Genomic DNA, 18,563 nt, shown 5'->3' with positions numbered 1-18,563 from the left:
TCACTATTGTAGTAAAAGGTGTGTCCTCTGAGCATTCCATGTGTAAGTCTATGGGTCTATCCTGGTAAATCCACTGTAATATTCCAATTTTTCTAAGTCTTAGGATACCATCTTCTAGAGTTTATCAGGCAGGTTTGGTACTTCAGCTAGATTTATTGTAGGCAAATGCACAATTCATGCTTCAGTAATCAACCAAATAAATTATTAGATTCTTCTCTAACCTTTTGAGCTGAAACATCGAATGAAGAATTTATACTGAGTGGCCCATATCATAAATTCAGACTAAACCAATTTTATGTTCCTTGCACCATTATTCCACACCCTTAATAGTCATTCCCACACATATTCTCCAGGTTTTTGTTTATACATATTAGAAAAATCCAGCAGTTCTTTTGGTGTGTAGTGTATCTACACATAGTTTCTATTTTATCTTTTGGGGCTCACTGTATTTCCTGGGAACATTCAGGGGTGCCTTATAAGGCATCTGTTTAGGCATTGCCCTAGACAATTCCCCAAGTGTATCCCCCGGTGATATCTCAACCAATTTCATCGACACACCTGGGTTAATCTCATAACATGAACGTAAGAAGACTTGTTCTGTTGGCAGAAGTGAGTCAACAGAATGTAGTAGCTCAGTGTTCCCAGGTTCTTGATTATCTGCCCATAAGCTCCCATCCCAAGTTCCAGGACCCCATTTCTTATTAATCAATACCCTCACTTTAACTTCAGACACCATTTGAGGTTGAGGATTCAGCTGACATTGTGATTCAGTCATGCTTACAATAAGACTTTTGGTTTGGTTTTTTAAAATTTCAGCTCTGTTACTACAAGAAATAAGATTTTCTTTCAGAGCACAAGTGGAAGCTTTGAAGACTTGAGCTGTGACTCTTAATCCCTGAGTTTATCCCTTCCCTTTACCACTTTGTCTATTGTAAATTGGACCAACTAACCAGCTTCCCTATACCTCTCATCCTGACAAAATTGCAGAAAAGAATCAAGCATGATCACACAGAGCCTCAATTCCCACTAATACTTGATTTTTTGGTAGTGATATTTTATATATCAAAATATGTGGAATTTTGATATTTTGTATACTAGTGCCACCTCATGCCATAGATTAGCAGCATCCTTATCCTCTTTACTAGTGGAGGCAGAGTTATCAGTACCGTTAAAATTATTCAGGCTTGAGAACCAATTTAAAAAATGTATCCTAATATATATATTTTTTTCTCTAGAAAAGCAAAACCATTGAAGCTTGTTTGTTGGTGTTGTTAAGTGCCTTCAAATTAGATCTGATTCATTGTGACCCTGAATGGATTTTCTGAGGAGAGGCTGATGAATTTGAACCTCTGACCTTGATGTTCAATCTGACTTATTGCACAGTACTACACCAGACTCCATTGAAGCTTATACGTACATATATACATAAAGGTTTATATCAAGGAAATGGCTTATAGAATTGTTATTAAGTGCTGTCGAGTCGGTTCTGATTCATAAAAACCCTGTACAGAGCTTCCAAGGAGCAGGTGGAGGGTTTGAACTGCTGACCTTGTTGTTAGCAGTCTAGTTCTTATCCTATAGTGCCATTCCAGAGGTGGGAAAATTCCAAGTCTGTGGATCAGATATCAGGCTGTAGGCTTCTTCTGAGTCATGAAGCTGCAAAGGCTGATGAACCCAAGATCTCCAAGTCAGGCAGCAGATTTTTGGCTGCAGAGGCAAATGAATCCAAGTTTGGCTGGTAAGACAACAGGTTGCTGTCAACTCCCAGGATTACCAGGCAATACTGCAGGCCACTGGCTCAAATCCAAAGAACTGTAGGTCAGATAAGGAGCCAGGTGCAGGATCCAGACCCAGCAAAAACCGAGCAAGCTTTTTCTGAGAATCTAATATATTGGAAATAAGTCACATTCTTAAGGAAGCTTCCTTTCAATTGATTGGCTGCTCATAGCAGGTTTCATCATGGAAGTGATTATATAATATTAGATCTCATCATGTGGGGGAATTACTGGCCCAGTCAAGTTGACACAAAATCCTAACTATTGAAATCCCTTTGAGGAAAGCTTGGAGAAAAGATAACAATGTACATTTTGGTCAGTGTTGTGAGGTCCTTTCATAAGGGGACCCAGCCTCTCCTTCATTCAAGTGTTGTTGTTGTTATATGCCATCAAGTAGGTACCAATTCATAGGGACTCTATGCACAACAGAACGAAACATTGCCTGGTCCTGGGCAAACCTCACAATTATTGCCATGCTTGAGCCCATTGATACTGCCACTTTGCCAATCCATCTTGCTGGGGATCTTCCTGTTTTTATCTGACCCTCCACCTTACCAAACATGATATCCTTCTCCAGCAACTGGTCCCTCCTGGCAATATGTCCGAAGTATGAGAGATGAAGTATGGCCATCTTGGCCTCCAAGGAGCACTCTGACTGCACTTCCTCCAACACAGATCTGTTGGTTCTTTTGGCAGCCCACGATACTTTCAATATTGTCCTCCAACATACTCAAATGCATCAGTTTTTCTCTGATCTTCCTTATCCACTGTCTAACTTTCACATGCATATGAGGTGAGTCTATAATTTGGCTCAAGACTGGAAATTGAATGAACAGCTCTGCGTCTCTGTTCTGGTAATGTAAGTCACACTGCAGTTAATTTGACCAGAAATTTTTATGCTTGTACAGATTAAGTAAATATTTACTAGATTCCCCATCTATTTCACTTCTAGGGACATACTGCCTAAGTAACCAATGCCATAAATCTAAATAAGTTAAACTGCTCTGGTTATTGTTTTAACTTTGCTGCTGTTATAGTACCACACCCACCTTGTCTTGATTAAATGCTGTAGCTTGGTCCTTTGCATTTATGATAAAGATTGAAATATTTAAAATAATTTTCCATAATCAGCCTTCTTCTTATTTCTCTTGTTTTCATACCAATTTTCCTCTAGTGTTCCTCTAAGTGTTAGACATTTGTTTCTATTTCCATGTGTGGCTCACAATCACCTTCTATTGCTTCTGTAACTAGTTAATTCCCCAAGTCTTAAGAAATCAATTCTTTTTATTAAATGGTTTTAAAGCATACCATTTTTTTAGCCATCATTTATACCATAAGTGAATGTATATTTTTGCAATCTCCTATATTATTTCAATGAATCAAGGACTATTTATTCAATATATACTATGCCAGGCATTCTTTTTAATTTTTCAATGAAATAAAAAATAAAAGTGATGATCAGAAGCACAGTCCCAAAAGAACTTCAATAAACAAGATCAAAGGGATTTCCCTGTCATAATATATACATGAGCATTTCTCTTGTCATTGTAATTATAATTTAATTTCAGTTAATTTATAGCTCCACAGAGTTAAATCTCTAAAAGCTTTAGTGAAAATTTACTTATTGGAAAGGAAGTTTTGGTCTCAAACATTTTATTTATGATTTATAAATATTTATAATGAAATGCATGTACTATTTTTTCTAAAACTGACCTGTTTCAGATGCCCTCCCCCGTCTTGTGGGTGCTGAGGGCAAACACAGAAAAGGAGTGAAAGATTCTGTCAGTTAATTATAACGCATTACTTAGCAAGAACCTTTTACACTGGGTTCTCCAAGTTTCTGACTCTGCTTCAAGTTATGAGATCCTGCCCTTGACTGACACATATTGAATCCTGGAATTAGCACAAGCCCCTGGAATTTTCTTCTCCTTCAGATAAGTTTAACTATTTCTATTTCCCTTTTAACTTCCCACTCCCTAACTCTTTGAAATGTAATGAATAGACAATTCTTTGGACCATCTCTGTCTTTTGAACCTTTTTATTTTGTAAAAAAATAAACATTATGTATGGTATTTTTTCTGACTCCTGGATATCAAAGTTGTACTTTGACTCTTTTCTTTCCAAGTCTTTGACATGAACCTAGTAATCTTTCTGAATTAGCTTGCTCTGAAAACTTTCAATGGCAGGTATTTTGAACTCTGACAAATAAATGACTTTACCACTGTTTTAGCAACTCTGGTGCGAATAGTCAATATTAAGAAATATTTACAACAAATCAAATTCTTTATATGTTTGAACTTTGACTATTGGTACTGAATCTATTTTTATTTACTTTTTAGCAATTAAAAGAGTTTCATAAAACATAGAAACCACCCAATAAGTCAATGGCTTCTGCACATAGAAGGGGGTATGGATTTAACTCTTAATATAGTACAAGGGATGTTGATCTATTAGTTGTATTATTAATTATGTAATTTCTTGGAGAAATAATAAAATACCAATATTTACCTAATGTTTTATTCAGAAATTGTGCAATACTTCCTTGTTATTGTTGTTAAGTGCTATACAATCAGTTCCTACTCATAGCAACCCTGTATTGGGTTTCTGAGGAGCAGTTGGTGGATTTGAAACACTGACCTTGTGGTCCAGTGCATTATCTTGCAACTGTAATAAAACTAACACTTAGATTTCTCATGGTAGTGAATAGTAAACTGATTCATTATTCAATTTCAAGAAGCAAACTGCAGTGTTGTTAGAAGATTGGCTTGGAATCTTTGGAGATGCTCACTATATTGTAGAGCTAGAATTGCTCCTGAAATTCTGTGGTAAAGCAATAATAAATTTCTAAAAAGAAATTGTTTTTTTATTCTAAACTCTTGGTGATATATTTCCTATATTTGGGGCTTCAAAGTATTGAGAAGTAGTCTAGTAAAGGTAATAGCTGTAACTATTTATCAATCTCAATTGTTTACTATTGTTTCATTCCCCTTTATTGTAATATATTACTTATTACAGTATAGATTCCCAAGTGATAGAATCATATACTAACATTTAAATTCTTTGTCCCACACAGTTTTTCCTATATAAACATGAATGAAGAACCTAAAATTCATGCTGCACGGAATCTGGATTCTCTGTGGAAGTCAAAACAAAATAGTAACATTAATCATAAATCTAGTTCAAATGAATTGCCATTAGCCACTAAAAGGCTGAAGCACCACGAACTTAAAAAACAATCCAAAATTACAGCACAAGGTGACAGTGGCAAAGGTAACATATCAATGTATTCAGTAAACAGAGAGGGCATAAAATTATGTACTAAACTGTGCATGTAATATAGGAAGATACAAAAATATAACAAGCTTTCTTTTTACATCTAATTAAAGAGAAAAAGAAGCAAAAAGTTAAATATCAATGCAGTACAGGTTAATAATACAGGCCAAATGGCAAGTATTAGGAAAACATTAAAAGGAAATTTGGATAGTTTAGAAATTACGTTGCTAAAATGAGAGTTGGCTCAGATTTTAAGGGACAAATAAGATATTAATAGACTAAAGAGTTGGAAAGAAATTCCCTTGAGATAAGAATGATAGAAGTCAAAGCAAGAAAAAATTCACTGGTTTTGGCTGCTTGGAAAAACTGGGCTTAGATAAATTGTTTTGAAACCACCAGGATTGTTTTGTGTGAGAAGTAAACATGTTGGATTGAATTAGAGTGGCATGCAGCTGATGCTGTGGTTAGTCTTGATATCATTAATTTCTATAACAAGCAAAATATGAATATACGTCTTCTAAATTGGTGGTGCTTAGTGTGTCCAAGTAATTGCAGTGGAGTGTTTCCAACTCATAGTGATCCTTTATATGGTTTCTTTCCTAGAAACCCAGCTGGTGGGTTTGAACTGCTGACCTTGTGGGTTCAAAGTCTAGGAATGATTGTGTATCACTATATCAGGAGTCTAATACCCAATATACTATAAAGGATTACTTGGATTACTTAATTACTTCCCCTCCTTCAAAACCCTCACCCCCAAGTATTTTCTATGTGCAGTTCGTTGGATCGCGTATTCAGTACTCTAATGTATAAAAGGCCAGTGAAATTAAGTTTCACATGTATTATGCAAGGATTAACCAGTAATGGGCAGTCTCTGGGTTACCTATATCATCTTGGCAGGAACCTCTAGGAGTGGCCTATGCTGTTTCAGAAAGTTTTCCAGCATACATTAATCCTTCATCTTTTTACACAAGATAATTAGATTTGGAAAAGATAACCCTAGAGCAACTCAAGATTTCAAAAACAAGCATTAACTTGAAATTTTAATAAAATTGATTATTACTGGATTATTACTGGACTACCTACTAATTCATTATCTTGGCTATTATTCTGATTTATTTTGTGGTGCTGTAGTATAAGCACTGGGCTACTAACCACAAGGTTGGTGGTTCAAACTAACTACTTGCACCTAGAAACCCTATATACAGGGTCACTATGAGTCCAACTTGATGGCACTTTACAACAACAACAGGTATTAGAAGTAATCTGAGATGAATTAATGCATAAGGGAGGATGCTCAAAGATTATATGCAAATACTAGTCATTCTATATAAGCTAATCATCAAATACTGGCTTGGGAGGGTGTGGCCTAGTTCTTGGACTCCACCATGGACACCTAGGAACTACTCTATGTGTTAGTTGAGTTAAAGAAAGAAGGATAAGGAGGATGATAAATAACAATTGTTTGCCTCCCTAATTTAGAATACAGTCACTTTTATTTTTTAGGTAGGGGAAAGCTCAGTGCCTAAATTAATCTATTGCCATTTTGGTTTTGGATAGTTTTATTGCTCAGTTTATACCTTTTCTGATTTACTGCAGAGATGTATGAAAGCAAGTAGAATTTGGAAGATGAATTTGTAAATTATGGGTTCATATCTGTCATCGGGGTGCTTATATGGCCCTGTGGGTTAATGAGCTGGACTGCAAAGTTGTTTTGAACCACAAGGTTGGTGGTTCAAGCTCACCAGCAGCTCCTTGTAAATCTTATACAGGGTCGTTATAGGTTGAAACAAACTCAGCGGCACTTAACAACATCTGCCATTACTTTTCTTATCTTAGGTAAATAGCCTATGTTAGAAAAAAATTAGGTTTTTACTTCAATTATTCATTTTTCATTCAAATTATTCATTATTGCCTAATAATTTGGTAAATATACTTCACAGGTTTGTTGTGAGAATCAAGTGTAAAAAATTATTTGGATACAATGTAACTATAAAATGCTGAATAAGTGTAATTTTTGTTTTAGTCCTGTAATCTTGTTTCAACTATTTATTTTTTAAGTTTTTATTGTGAATTTAGTGATAGTTTACATGGGAGAACATCAGTTTTACATTCATCATTTCATTACAATGATTACAATCTCCTCCATACATCATCATTCAACAGTATTTGCTCCCTCTGATTTTTTGTTTTTCTTGGATGTACACATTTGCTTTTGATTCTAGACTTACCAGCTCTGCCTTGGAAGATCATTTCTGTGGTGCTGGGCATCTTGTGTCTTCTTCTGTTGGTCACAGCCATTGCAGTACCTCTTCTTGCTGCAAACTGTAAGAAACTATAGAGTTTGCCATATTGTTTCCCCTTTGTGAGTGTTATTTATTTAATAGAATATTATAAGCCAATTGTAAACCCAGAAAAATTCTACTTCCACAAATGTCTTCCTTTCTTTAAAATTTCTGATTTACTCTTCTGTATAATATTGTAATATTTTGATATTTCAATTTAAAGTTTAATTTAATTATTTTTTGACTGTTTTTTGTAGTGTCTTCTAAAGAAACACCTCTCACAATCCAGCAAAGAGGTAGGCAATGGTTTATGGCCTGGTTCTTATACTGATTAAAACTGTAAAGATATTCAATAATTGAATCAAGCCACAAAGTAGAACCTTCTGTAGACCAGGTACTCTGGTTATAGAAGATATAAATATGAATAAGACATAGTCTTTTACATTAAGTTATATAGTGGGAATCCTGGTGTGGTGTTGCAGGATAAGCAGTGGTTCAAACTCATCAGTCATTCCTCAGAAACTCTATACAGGGTCACTATGAGTTGGAACTGACTAAAGGGTATTTAACCACCATTACCACCATAGGAGCTCTGGTAGCATAGTGGTTATGAGTTGGGCTACTAATCTCAAGGTCAGCAGTTCAAAACTACCAGCTGTTGAGTGACAGAAAAATAAGTTTTTCTGCTCCTATAAAAATATGGTATATCCTACCCAGAGAAGCAGTGATACCTGAGATGGAGGCAGAGACGATGAAGTGGAGAGATGGAGCAGTTGGGAACTTTAGACCCAGAGAGGGAGAGGAGCTCTGTGCTGACAACTGTGGGGGCAAGTTTGTAGTGAGTGTATACCCTTTGGTTGGTTGATGATGCATGGAGGGAATTGTAACCATGGCAATGAAATGATATATGATAGGATGAATGTAAAACTAATGATCTCCCATGTAAACTATCACATAATTCACAATAAAACATTAAAAAAAAAAAGTTTATGAGATTAAAAAAAAAAAAAAAAGGTACATCATCACCACCATAGTGTAAAATGGATAATTAACTGCTAGATAAGAATAGAGAGGTAAGTTTTTATTATACATTCTGGTACAATTTCATAGGCTTGTAGAGATGATGTTGTTGTTGTTGTTGTTGTTGTTGTTGTTAAGTGCCATTGAGTCGGTTCCGACTCATAGCGACCCTGTACAGGGTTTCCGAGGGTATAAATCTTTACGGGAGTATAAATCTTTCTCCCGCGGAGTGTAGAGATGATAGTATTAATAAATCTGAGCACAAACTTTGGAAAGGTTATGTTTTATTGAGCAGACAAAATTTCAGTAAAAATTGGTTAAACACTGATGGAAACATTCCAGCTTATAAAGGTGCTATAACAATGGCAAAGAAATAAGAAAACAAATGGTTTGAGTAATCCTTATATAAATTGATACCAGCAGATTTGTATCTATATATACTATGAGTTTCCATTGAGTCTGTTATGACTCTTGGCAAAACCCCATGTACTGCAGAGTAGAACTGCTCTGTAAGTTTTTCTTGGCTGTAATCTTAATGGAAGCTGATGGACAGATCTTTTTGCCATGATACTGCTATGTGTGTTCTAGATGCCAACCTCTAGGTTAGCAAGTCCAGCCTTAAACATTTGTGCCACATTGTATATAAAGGATATAAAATGTAGTAGCAAGTTGAAAAAGAAAAAAAATGTCATTTTTAATTTTTAACATTTTTTAATAACTCATTTTTTTGTCTTTACATGTTATGATGACAAAAAAAATTTGCTTCTGTTTGCAAGATTGTTATTCTTGCCCTACAAATTGGATTTGGTTCAGATACAGCTGTTACTACTTCTCTAAGGAGAAATTAACCTGGAGACAGAGTCAAGGTGCCTGCTTGTCTCAGAATTCCACCCTCCTGAAAATAAACAGGGAGGAGCTGGTAAGTTGTTACTTCAGCTGATCATCATATGAGTATGTGAGATATGTGTAGTCGATGACCTGAATTAAATTTAGGATTCACTTTCAAATATCTGAGTTGCTGAAGGATATCACTAGTTTGTCTTTTATATCAACTTCCACATGCAAAATATGGCATTGTTTTTGCTGCTGTGTGCTATCGAGTCAGTTCTGACTCACAGCTACCCTTATAGGGTTTCCAAAGAGTGACTGGTGGGTTTGAACTGCTGACCTTGTGGTTACCAGTCCAGTGCTTATCCTGTAGTGCCACATCATAGGATCTGTATATTATGTACAAGAAAGAAATGTTTTGAGATAACATTTGCAATGTCCTGCATGAAAAAAAATACGTTGTTGTTAAGTACTATCAAGTTGGTTCTGACTCATAGCGACCCAGTTCCGAAGAGCAACTGGTGGGTTTGAACTGCTGACCTCATGGTTTGTAGACTAGTGCTGATCCTACAGCACCACACCAGGAGTCCGAAAAAATATATCAAGAAAGATTCAATTAGGAGACAGTTATCATAAGGACTATCTCAGTCAGATACCCCAAGATTTTATAACCTTTATAGACCAAAAGCTAATGCCATTGTCTGATCATTGTATAAGAATCAAGAACTATATGGGAGGAGATGGGAAAGTTTTCCCAACTTCAACAGTGTAAATTCTCTCAGGTTAGGTACCCTCTGTGGGAGTTCTTCTGCTAGAGGAACACAAATACAGAGCAAGTATGAATCACCAGTGTATCTATAAATTACCTGAAGAGAGAAGAGGTATGCACAGGGGTAAAATGAGTCCCTTAGACATCTATGAAACCAAACACAAATCTAACTCTGCCAACGAGTGGATTCCCTTTCATAGTAAACCTATAGTGCAGAGTAGAAACGGTCCACAGATTTTCTGAGACTGGAAATCTTTATGGGAGTAGATAGACTCGTCTTTCTCCCAAGGAACGGCTAGCTGATCTGATAGTTTCAGCCACAATCTTTCCAGTAGCTGTCCTGTGTTTGTACCACAGTGCCTCAAGGGCTTCCAAAATCTATGAAGATTCTGTTTTAAAAGAAAAAAAAATTCCTTCCTTTATACCACAAACCAACATCTTGATTTTTTTAAAAAAACCTTTTTATTGTGAATTGAATGAAGGTTTACCAGTTTATCAATCCCATATTTAACAAATCATACACTTCATATCATTACAATGATTATAATCCTTCAAACATGATCTTTTTACTCATACTTTATTTGTTTATTTTCTTTTTGTCTCCTATGAGAGTCATGGTTAACACTAGACATTGCATATCATTAACATCTTGAAAAGGTTCTGGTATATAGCATGGAATTAATGATTTTCTTGAATAGGTGGATTGAATAACTATAGATACGATGTTGAATAGTTTTAAAGGAAATTTCATGCAGTTGATGAAAAGATAATATACAAAAGTTATATTTGCATATGTTTGTTTATCACTAGCATTTCTTCTCTTTAAAATCTTTCTTTTGGATTGGAGTCTACTATAATGGAATTGACAAGAACTGGCTGTGGGAAAATGATTCAGCTGTGTCCTCTGATCTGTAAGTATTCAATACAATCATTTTTCTGTGCTCTTGATTAAATTACTGTATTTCCCAAAGGAACAGAAATAAAGGGGAATAATTTCAAGGACATTTGGGGACTTGATGAGAGATAATTAACTTAAATCCAACATCATTATTATACAGCATTCTGGATCTCAGACTCAGAGGACATAACTTTCCTAAGATGTTTTATTATAAGTCATGGCTCAAAATCTACTTTCTCACTAACCACATTATTCTAAACAAGTCTGCCTTCCAGGCCATGCACATGCTTTTTAACATTCCACTCACTATAAACCTAAAGACTATTGTTGTTGTTAAATGCCACTGAGTCCACTCCAACTTACAGCAACCCTGTCTAGGGTTTCCAAGAAGCGGCTGGTATGTTTGAACCACCAACCTTGCAGTTCAAACTGACCTTGTGGTCTAGTGCATTATCCTGCAGCGACACATCTAAAAATACTTTTTCCCCATCAGAAGAGTTTACTTAGGCTTCTTATTCACAGGCTTTTTATTATTGTTAATTTATCTATTTACCTTGACAATTAGTGATAATCCATGGAATTTTTCTCTTCTGAGTTACTTTATCCTTCATTGGAATTTTAACTAATTTTTGTTTCTCTCATGGACCAAGAATACTTTATAAATAGTTTGCTACCAAGTGATACAAATTTCATTGTATTACAATGTTACATATGTTATGTTAAAAAAATTTTATGGATGACTTTTGTTTTACCTCTCTAGGATTTGTATGTTATAGGATTTCATAATAATGAATGTGACATTACTTCTGTTTTAGCTTTGACCTTGCTACACATCCAAAGGTACAAGTCTGTTTATCTTACAAATCAAGAGAAGCTTATATGGCTGACGATTGTGAAACGAAGCAGATCTACATCTGTAAGCATCACCTTATTTAAATTTTGACGGAGCCACAGAAAAGATGAAAATCACTTTTGTGTCATGCCGTGCCTTGGCAGCACTGCCAATGGATGTTTTTCATTCTATGGAGAAAATATGTAAATTTAAATCTTTGGTTTAATAAAAATAGAATTCTCTAAAGAAGTATTACAGTGTCATTCTTTATAATGTTTTATACTTCTGGTGAGCAAATTCAGTTCGATTTAGATTGATTGAAACAAAATAACACTGTAAAAATATTTAGGAGAATATATTTATGCTTATGAATTTTAGAAGACATTATAATAAATGGTTTCAGAACTAAGCCTTGAGATAAAACCACACTGTCTTGAATATTGCAAAACTGAAGCACCAACCATTCTTCCCACAAGTGTCTCTGCTCCTCAGTTGGGTTCAAAACTCCGTACTAGTGGCCACACAGAACTCAGATACTGTACTTAGAGTTATGGGGTTTCATAGGAAAGTTAACAGGTTAGAACTGTTATTTTTGTTAAGTGCCGTGGAATTAGTTCCGATTCATAATGATCCTCTACAGGGTTTCTGAAGAGTGGCTGGTGGATTTGAACTGCCAACTTTGCAGTTAGTAGTCCAGTGCTTATCCTACAGTGCCACAACAGGACTTACAGGATCAGAAAACAGTCAAGGCACAGTTGTCCCAGTCAGCTGCTGACGGAGCCCACATCTCCACCCTAAGTCTCAGCCTGAAGGAATTCAGGTCTAGCTCCATGGGTCAGCAAACCTACCTTCCACACTTTAGTGCCTTGAATCATCTCATTTTATAAGCAAGCATCCTGCCCAAAGTCCCCCAGCTTTACTTTCTCCATGGGCTGGGAAGCCCACTGCTCTGTTTTGTTCTTGGTTTTGCCGCTGCTCTTCTGCCACCTCCACAGTGTCACAGCTTTTGGTCCCTGGATTGAGAAGGTTTAATGCACACGGATTTCAGAGTCCAAAGGACTCACTCCCATCCTGGAGCTTCTTCTTTGATGGTAATGAGATCCACCCTCCTGCTTATGAGCTGGTTCCTTTTATACCCATGCTAGAGGATTAAATTTTTACAATTACAGTAAACTCTGCTAACATCCACATCTGAATCGTGTCATCCGATCAGTATCTTCTCCCACCTTCTCTTACCTAGACCCAGCAGGGAAGAAATGTTTGGTGGTAGTTTCAGACTGTGGCTAGAACAGACATTAGATAATTCACTACACCACAGATATTAAAGAATCTGTCTCATATAAAGTTACACCTTTGTCACAACCTATTTATCTTCTTTTTTAATATATAGGTTGATTTTTCTGTCTACAATATTGTCAAATATATTGTTAAACACTTAAACACTGACATTATAACAAGAAGTAAAGATTACTATGATTACATGAGAAAGGCAATTGTTCTACTCATTTTGGAAATTCGTTTTCAGCTTAATACAATATTGAAGATTAATTTATTTTACAACAGGAGCTGACAACTAGCTAGAAGTGCAGGTACAAGTCAAAGGGTGGTGGTATAAGAGAACTTTAAGATCTCACTTGCCAAATTTATATTTCTCTAAATTGTTTTGCTCATTATATAGTTACATTTACAGTCAGAAATGAATAGTAATAATTTAATGTTACCACTTCAGAGGTTTTTAGAATGATTATAACAGTACTGAGGACAAACTGGGTTTTCTGTTAGTTTTCTAAATGAGGGGTTTTATGTCTTTGACATACATTGATAGAATAGACATTCATCTTGCTGTCATATGAGAGATTTGGGATGAGCTTAAGCAGCAGTAACCAATTGTAATTGAGTTTGTTTCAACTCATGTGAACCCCCATGTGTATCAGCATAGAACTTCACTACATAGGATTTCAGTGGTTGATTTATTTGAAGGTGATTGTTAGACCTTTCTTTCAAGGCATTTCTGGGTGGTCACATTAAGCATGTGCCCACCTAGGGATTTACGTTAAACACGAAGTGTTAAAAAATGTATGATTTATCTGTATACCTATTTTATTCCAGCAGAAATGATTTGTGACGGGAAAATTAGATACCCTACTTAAGGTCAGCAGTTTGAAACTACCAGCTGTTCCGAGGGAGAAAGATGAGGCTTTCTGCTCTTGTGAAGATTTACAGCCTCAGAAACCCTGTACAGGGTCGCTATGGGTCGGAACCGACTCCACGGCACAGCACAACAACTTAAGTTTAGCAACAAGGTTTGGTTTATATCCTCTCTATCACACCTAGATTACTGCAATTTTTCTTTTCTAAAACTTGTGTAGTTTTTATTTTTTCCCTGGTATGAATCTTCATGAGGATGTTTTAAAAGAGGCTAGGAGTTTCTGTTAATTGTGATAGAAAATTTTGGAAACAGGCAATTGTGAGAGTTACATAATATGATGAATGTAACTAATGTTATTGAATGGTACTTCTAAAATATGTTGACATGTTTTCTTTTACATCTTTTTACCACAATAAAAAGGAGCTCTGGTAGCGTAGTGGTTACGAATCGGGCTGCGAACCTTAAGGTCAACGGTTCGAAACTACCAGCCGCTCCGCGGGAGAAAGATGAGGCTTTCTACTCCCGTAAGGATTTACACCCTCGGAAACCCTGTACAGGGTCGCTATGAGTCGGAACTGACTCGACGGCACTTAACAACAACAACAACAATAGCAATGTTGTGGCTTTCGTTAAGTGCCATTGAGTCTGTTCCAAGTCAAATGACCTTGTAAAGGGTTTTAGAAGAGCAACTGGTGGGTTTGAACCGCTGACCTTGCAGTGAGACTCCAGTGCTTATCCTACAGAGAGCCATACCAGGGATCCAATGTTACTAAATGATACATGCAAAATATGTTGACATGCTTTGTTATATATCTTTTTGCCAAAATAAAACCATGTTTACTAGCAATGAGTACATATATAAACTTGTCCATAAAGGGCATTCAGGGTGGCAGAGTTACTCCTGTGCTGTGAATGGAGAAAAGATTGTACTGAATATCCCAATTTCTGTTAAATTAAGAACCATTATTTTCAACAAACAACTAGACCCTTTAGTTTTGTTTTTGTTTTTTTTTTCTGAGACCTCCCTTATTCCAGGTAATATACATTTGCCACTTAAACTTTCCCATAAGCCCACATGAAGGGATGATGGCCAGATAGCCTTTGGAGAATATGGGGTCACTAGAAATATAATTTCTAGTAAAATTGAAAAAAAAAAAAAAAAACTAGTTCCCAACAAAAATACTAAAAAATTATTCTAATATGAGTCATAAACTCTTCCGAGGTCTGACCTCAAAAGAGAAAGAGAGAGACAAACCTAGAAAGCTATCAATAACAAAGTGAGTAAGAACGCTCAAGATTTCTCTGTATACAATATAGAATAAAATGAGGTCTCCCATCCCCCACCCTTGAGACAACACAATAGTAAACCAACAAAAGTAGATATTTTATGGAACTAGTTGTCACTGAATCAATTTCTGCTCAAAGTGACCAATGTGTATCAGAGTAGAACTATGCTCTACAGGGTTTTCAAAAATAGATCACCAAGTTTTTCATCTGAGAGAGCTTTGTTGCTGTTAAGTGCTGGTGACATGGTTCCAACTATTAGCAACCCTGTATAGGGTTTCCAAGGAGCAGCTGGTGGGTTGAACCACCAACCTGATACTTAGCAGCCCAGTGCTTATCCTAGAGTTCCTTACCAGGACTCCAAGCTACCTCTAAGTGGTCTCAAACCCCAAATCTTTCACTTAGCATACTTTGAGAGTCATTGAAAGCTATCTAGTTAGTTGTAGCATGCTATCTACCCCTTGCCCAAATGAACCCTTGAAACTACAACTCTCAGTGATTGATGATTTCTCTGGGTGGAGCTTCTAGCAACAAAGAAAACTTCCTCGGGTATATACTGACAGTTTTGGACTTTCTGACCTGGCTACCAGACACATCTATTGTGACAAACTGTTAACTTGCTTCATCTCTTTTGTGGAAATGGAATTCTTGACCCATGGGGGCTTTTGTGACTCTTTAGCCTGACATTCCAATTATGGAATGACTTAATTTCCATTCAACAATTAACAATGTGAGAAGTATCCAATAAGCCTTTGATGTCAAATGGAAATGATATATTCAAGAATACAGCTAGCCTAGTTCCAGTAGCATCATAATTTTACTTGAAAAAGTGACATTGGTTCCTTTGGGAAAAATTTACTTCCCAACTTCACCACCTGAAGAAAGGTGATGGACTCAATGGTTCTTACCTCAGTGCCTGGGTCTGCTTTACAGATGGACTATCTAAGCAAAATGGGTTATCTAAGGCTCAGTAACAGGTGGTGGGGAGGGTTATGTGCCATTGAGTCGGTTCTGACTCATAGCAACCCTGTACAGGGTTTCCGAGGCTGTAAATCTTTACAGGAGAAGTAACAGGTAGGCAAACTTAAAACTGACATGATCACTCAATAAACAGAACGCAAGGCCATTTCCATAACTCTAGTCAACACTCCTCATGAAGAATATGGTTATATTTTTCAACAACTCCCTTGAGTTGTTGCCAATGGCCTAACTATGTGATTTGTCATTTGGAAAATTATAATGGCCAATTAAAGACCCTCCTCTTTAGGGTCATAAGCTGTATAAAGAAATTGAATAGAGGGTTTTGAGTTTCTGTTAAGGTATCAAAATGTCTGAGTCTCTTACATAGATGCCCACATTCTATGATGAAAATGATTGGAATTAAGATGCTTAATGAGTCAGCACAGTCTGACTGTTAATGTTGCCTCCTGGATCCACCATCACCCTAGAAATGGCAGCACATTTATCAGCATAGACTGGACACAAAGTAAAGGATTCATTTTCTAGCACAGATGCTTGGCCTGCTCAATGTTGACTCTGCTGCTTCCAGGCTGGAGACCATTGAATCTACCACCCTCCTGGCAGACTAATTACCTTGGCTATTTAACCTGATCTTGCAACTATCAGTGATGTGAGCACTTTTTAAGCCAGTAGTGTTAATATTTTGAATACCCGATTTTAGCCATACCTTGAAATTAATCTGGGTCAGGTTTTCCACTCTCACAAATGACTAATACTAAAGGTATTTGATGGACACCTATGCTGTACCTTCCACAGGTATCTGGTATTATTAAGTGTATGTATGGTCTCCTCAAAAATCCATTAAGTACTTCTTACTACCTTCCATATTTCTTACTTGTCCACATGCCTTAGAAAGAATATTTGTTCACTGGATGAGGCTATTAATAGTAACGGACATTTTATGCACACACACACACACATATATATATGTATATGAGTCAGAGCTGGCTCCATGGCACTTAACAACAACAATATACATATAATATAAATATACATAATATTATACGTATAAATATACAACAAAGATTAAATATCAAGGATTAGAATCAATATCTAGTTCTGTTTCTTTAAAGAAATAGCTGGAAACGTCAGACATTTAAGAACAAGTGCTGTCATGGTGTCTCTTTATTTCTAGACATTGTTTTTCTCTTACAGAAGATCTCAAACAACTGTCGTTTGTTGTTGTTAAGTGCCTTTGAGTTAGTTCTGACTTGTAGTAATCCTGTATAGGGTTTCCAAGGAGCAGCTGGTGAGTTTAAACTGTCAACCTTATGGTTCAAACTGACCTTGAGGTCCAGTGCTTTACCCACAGTCACATCAAGAGTTTAAAGACCCTTTTATTGTTGTTCTTAACTGTCCCCAAGTCAGTTCCAACTCATAGGGACCCAATGTACAACAGAATGAAATATTGCCTAGCCCTGCCTCATTCAATCACTGCTATGCCTGAGCTCATGGTTGCTGCCACCATGACGTTCCATATTGTTGTGGTTCTTTCACCTTTTTGATGACAAGGGATTTGTCTCTCCTGATAGCATGTTCAAAATACATGAGATGAAGTGTCACCATACTCGCTTCTAAGGATCATTCTGGCTGTACTTCTTACAAGACAAATTAATTAATCCTTCTGGCAGTCATAATATATTCAGTATTCTTCACAAATGCCATAAATCATATGCTTCAATTCTTTTGTCTTATTCATTGTCCAGCCTTCACGTGCATATGATGTGACTGAAAATTACCATGGTTTGGGACTAACACACCTCAGTTTTCAAAGTAACACCTTTGCTGTTTAACACATTAAAGAGAACTTTTGTAGCAAGCTTTCCCAGTGCAATATATTGCCTGATTTCTTTATTGGCATTGATTGTGAATCCAAATAAAATGGAATCCTTGACAACTTCAGTCTTCTCTCTATAACTGATATTTTTTCTACTAAGTTGCTGCTTGTTGTGTTACAGCAGTTTTCGATTCATGGTCAAAGAAACCAAGACCACTCAGAGAGGTGAAGCAGAGTTTCAGATTTTATTAAGCCGGTTGACTCAAAGGGGCTAATTTCTCCAGATTCTGAGCCCCAAATGGAGGGTGACACGGGCCTATATGGGGTCAGAGTCAGGGAGGGGCCAGGCTGCATACCTGTTTGAGGGCAGGGGGGAAACCAGGAAGATTGGTCCCATTCAGTAACCTGATTAGCCTTGTAGCTTATCTCTTAGGTGGGGAAGATTGGTCCCATTCAGTAACCCGATTAGCATTCTAGCTTATCTCTTAGATGGGGAAAATTGGTCCCATTCAGTAACCTGATTAGCATTTTAGGTTGCCTCCTTGGGCACAGAGGGCAGCAAATGATTTTTACTTTCTCCTGTTCATTCCCCCTTTTGATGTCCTTTGGGACCTTTTCCCCAGGGGCATCATCTATGTAAGGAATGGTATTTTGGT

At 36.6% G+C, this 18,563-nt stretch overlaps 1 protein-coding gene across 1 annotated transcript; it reads left to right on the top strand.

Annotated features, from left to right (window-relative positions):
* Positions 1 to 4,864: 4,864 nt before the first annotated feature.
* On the top strand, positions 4,865 to 11,781 carry KLRD1 (killer cell lectin-like receptor subfamily D, member 1). Its single transcript, XM_006875471.1, has 6 exons — positions 4,865 to 5,045; positions 7,271 to 7,372; positions 7,588 to 7,626; positions 9,127 to 9,269; positions 10,758 to 10,858; positions 11,661 to 11,781. The coding sequence occupies exons 1-6, from the start codon at positions 4,865 to 4,867 to the stop codon at positions 11,779 to 11,781; spliced, it is 687 nt and encodes a 228-aa protein (XP_006875533.1).
* The last annotated feature ends 6,782 nt before the right edge of the window (positions 11,782 to 18,563 follow it).

This window comes from Chrysochloris asiatica, unplaced genomic scaffold, assembly GCF_000296735.1.
Source record: "Chrysochloris asiatica unplaced genomic scaffold, ChrAsi1.0 scaffold00328, whole genome shotgun sequence".
Classification (NCBI taxonomy): domain Eukaryota; kingdom Metazoa; phylum Chordata; class Mammalia; order Afrosoricida; family Chrysochloridae; genus Chrysochloris; species Chrysochloris asiatica.
This window is presented reverse-complemented; position numbering and strand designations above follow the sequence as displayed.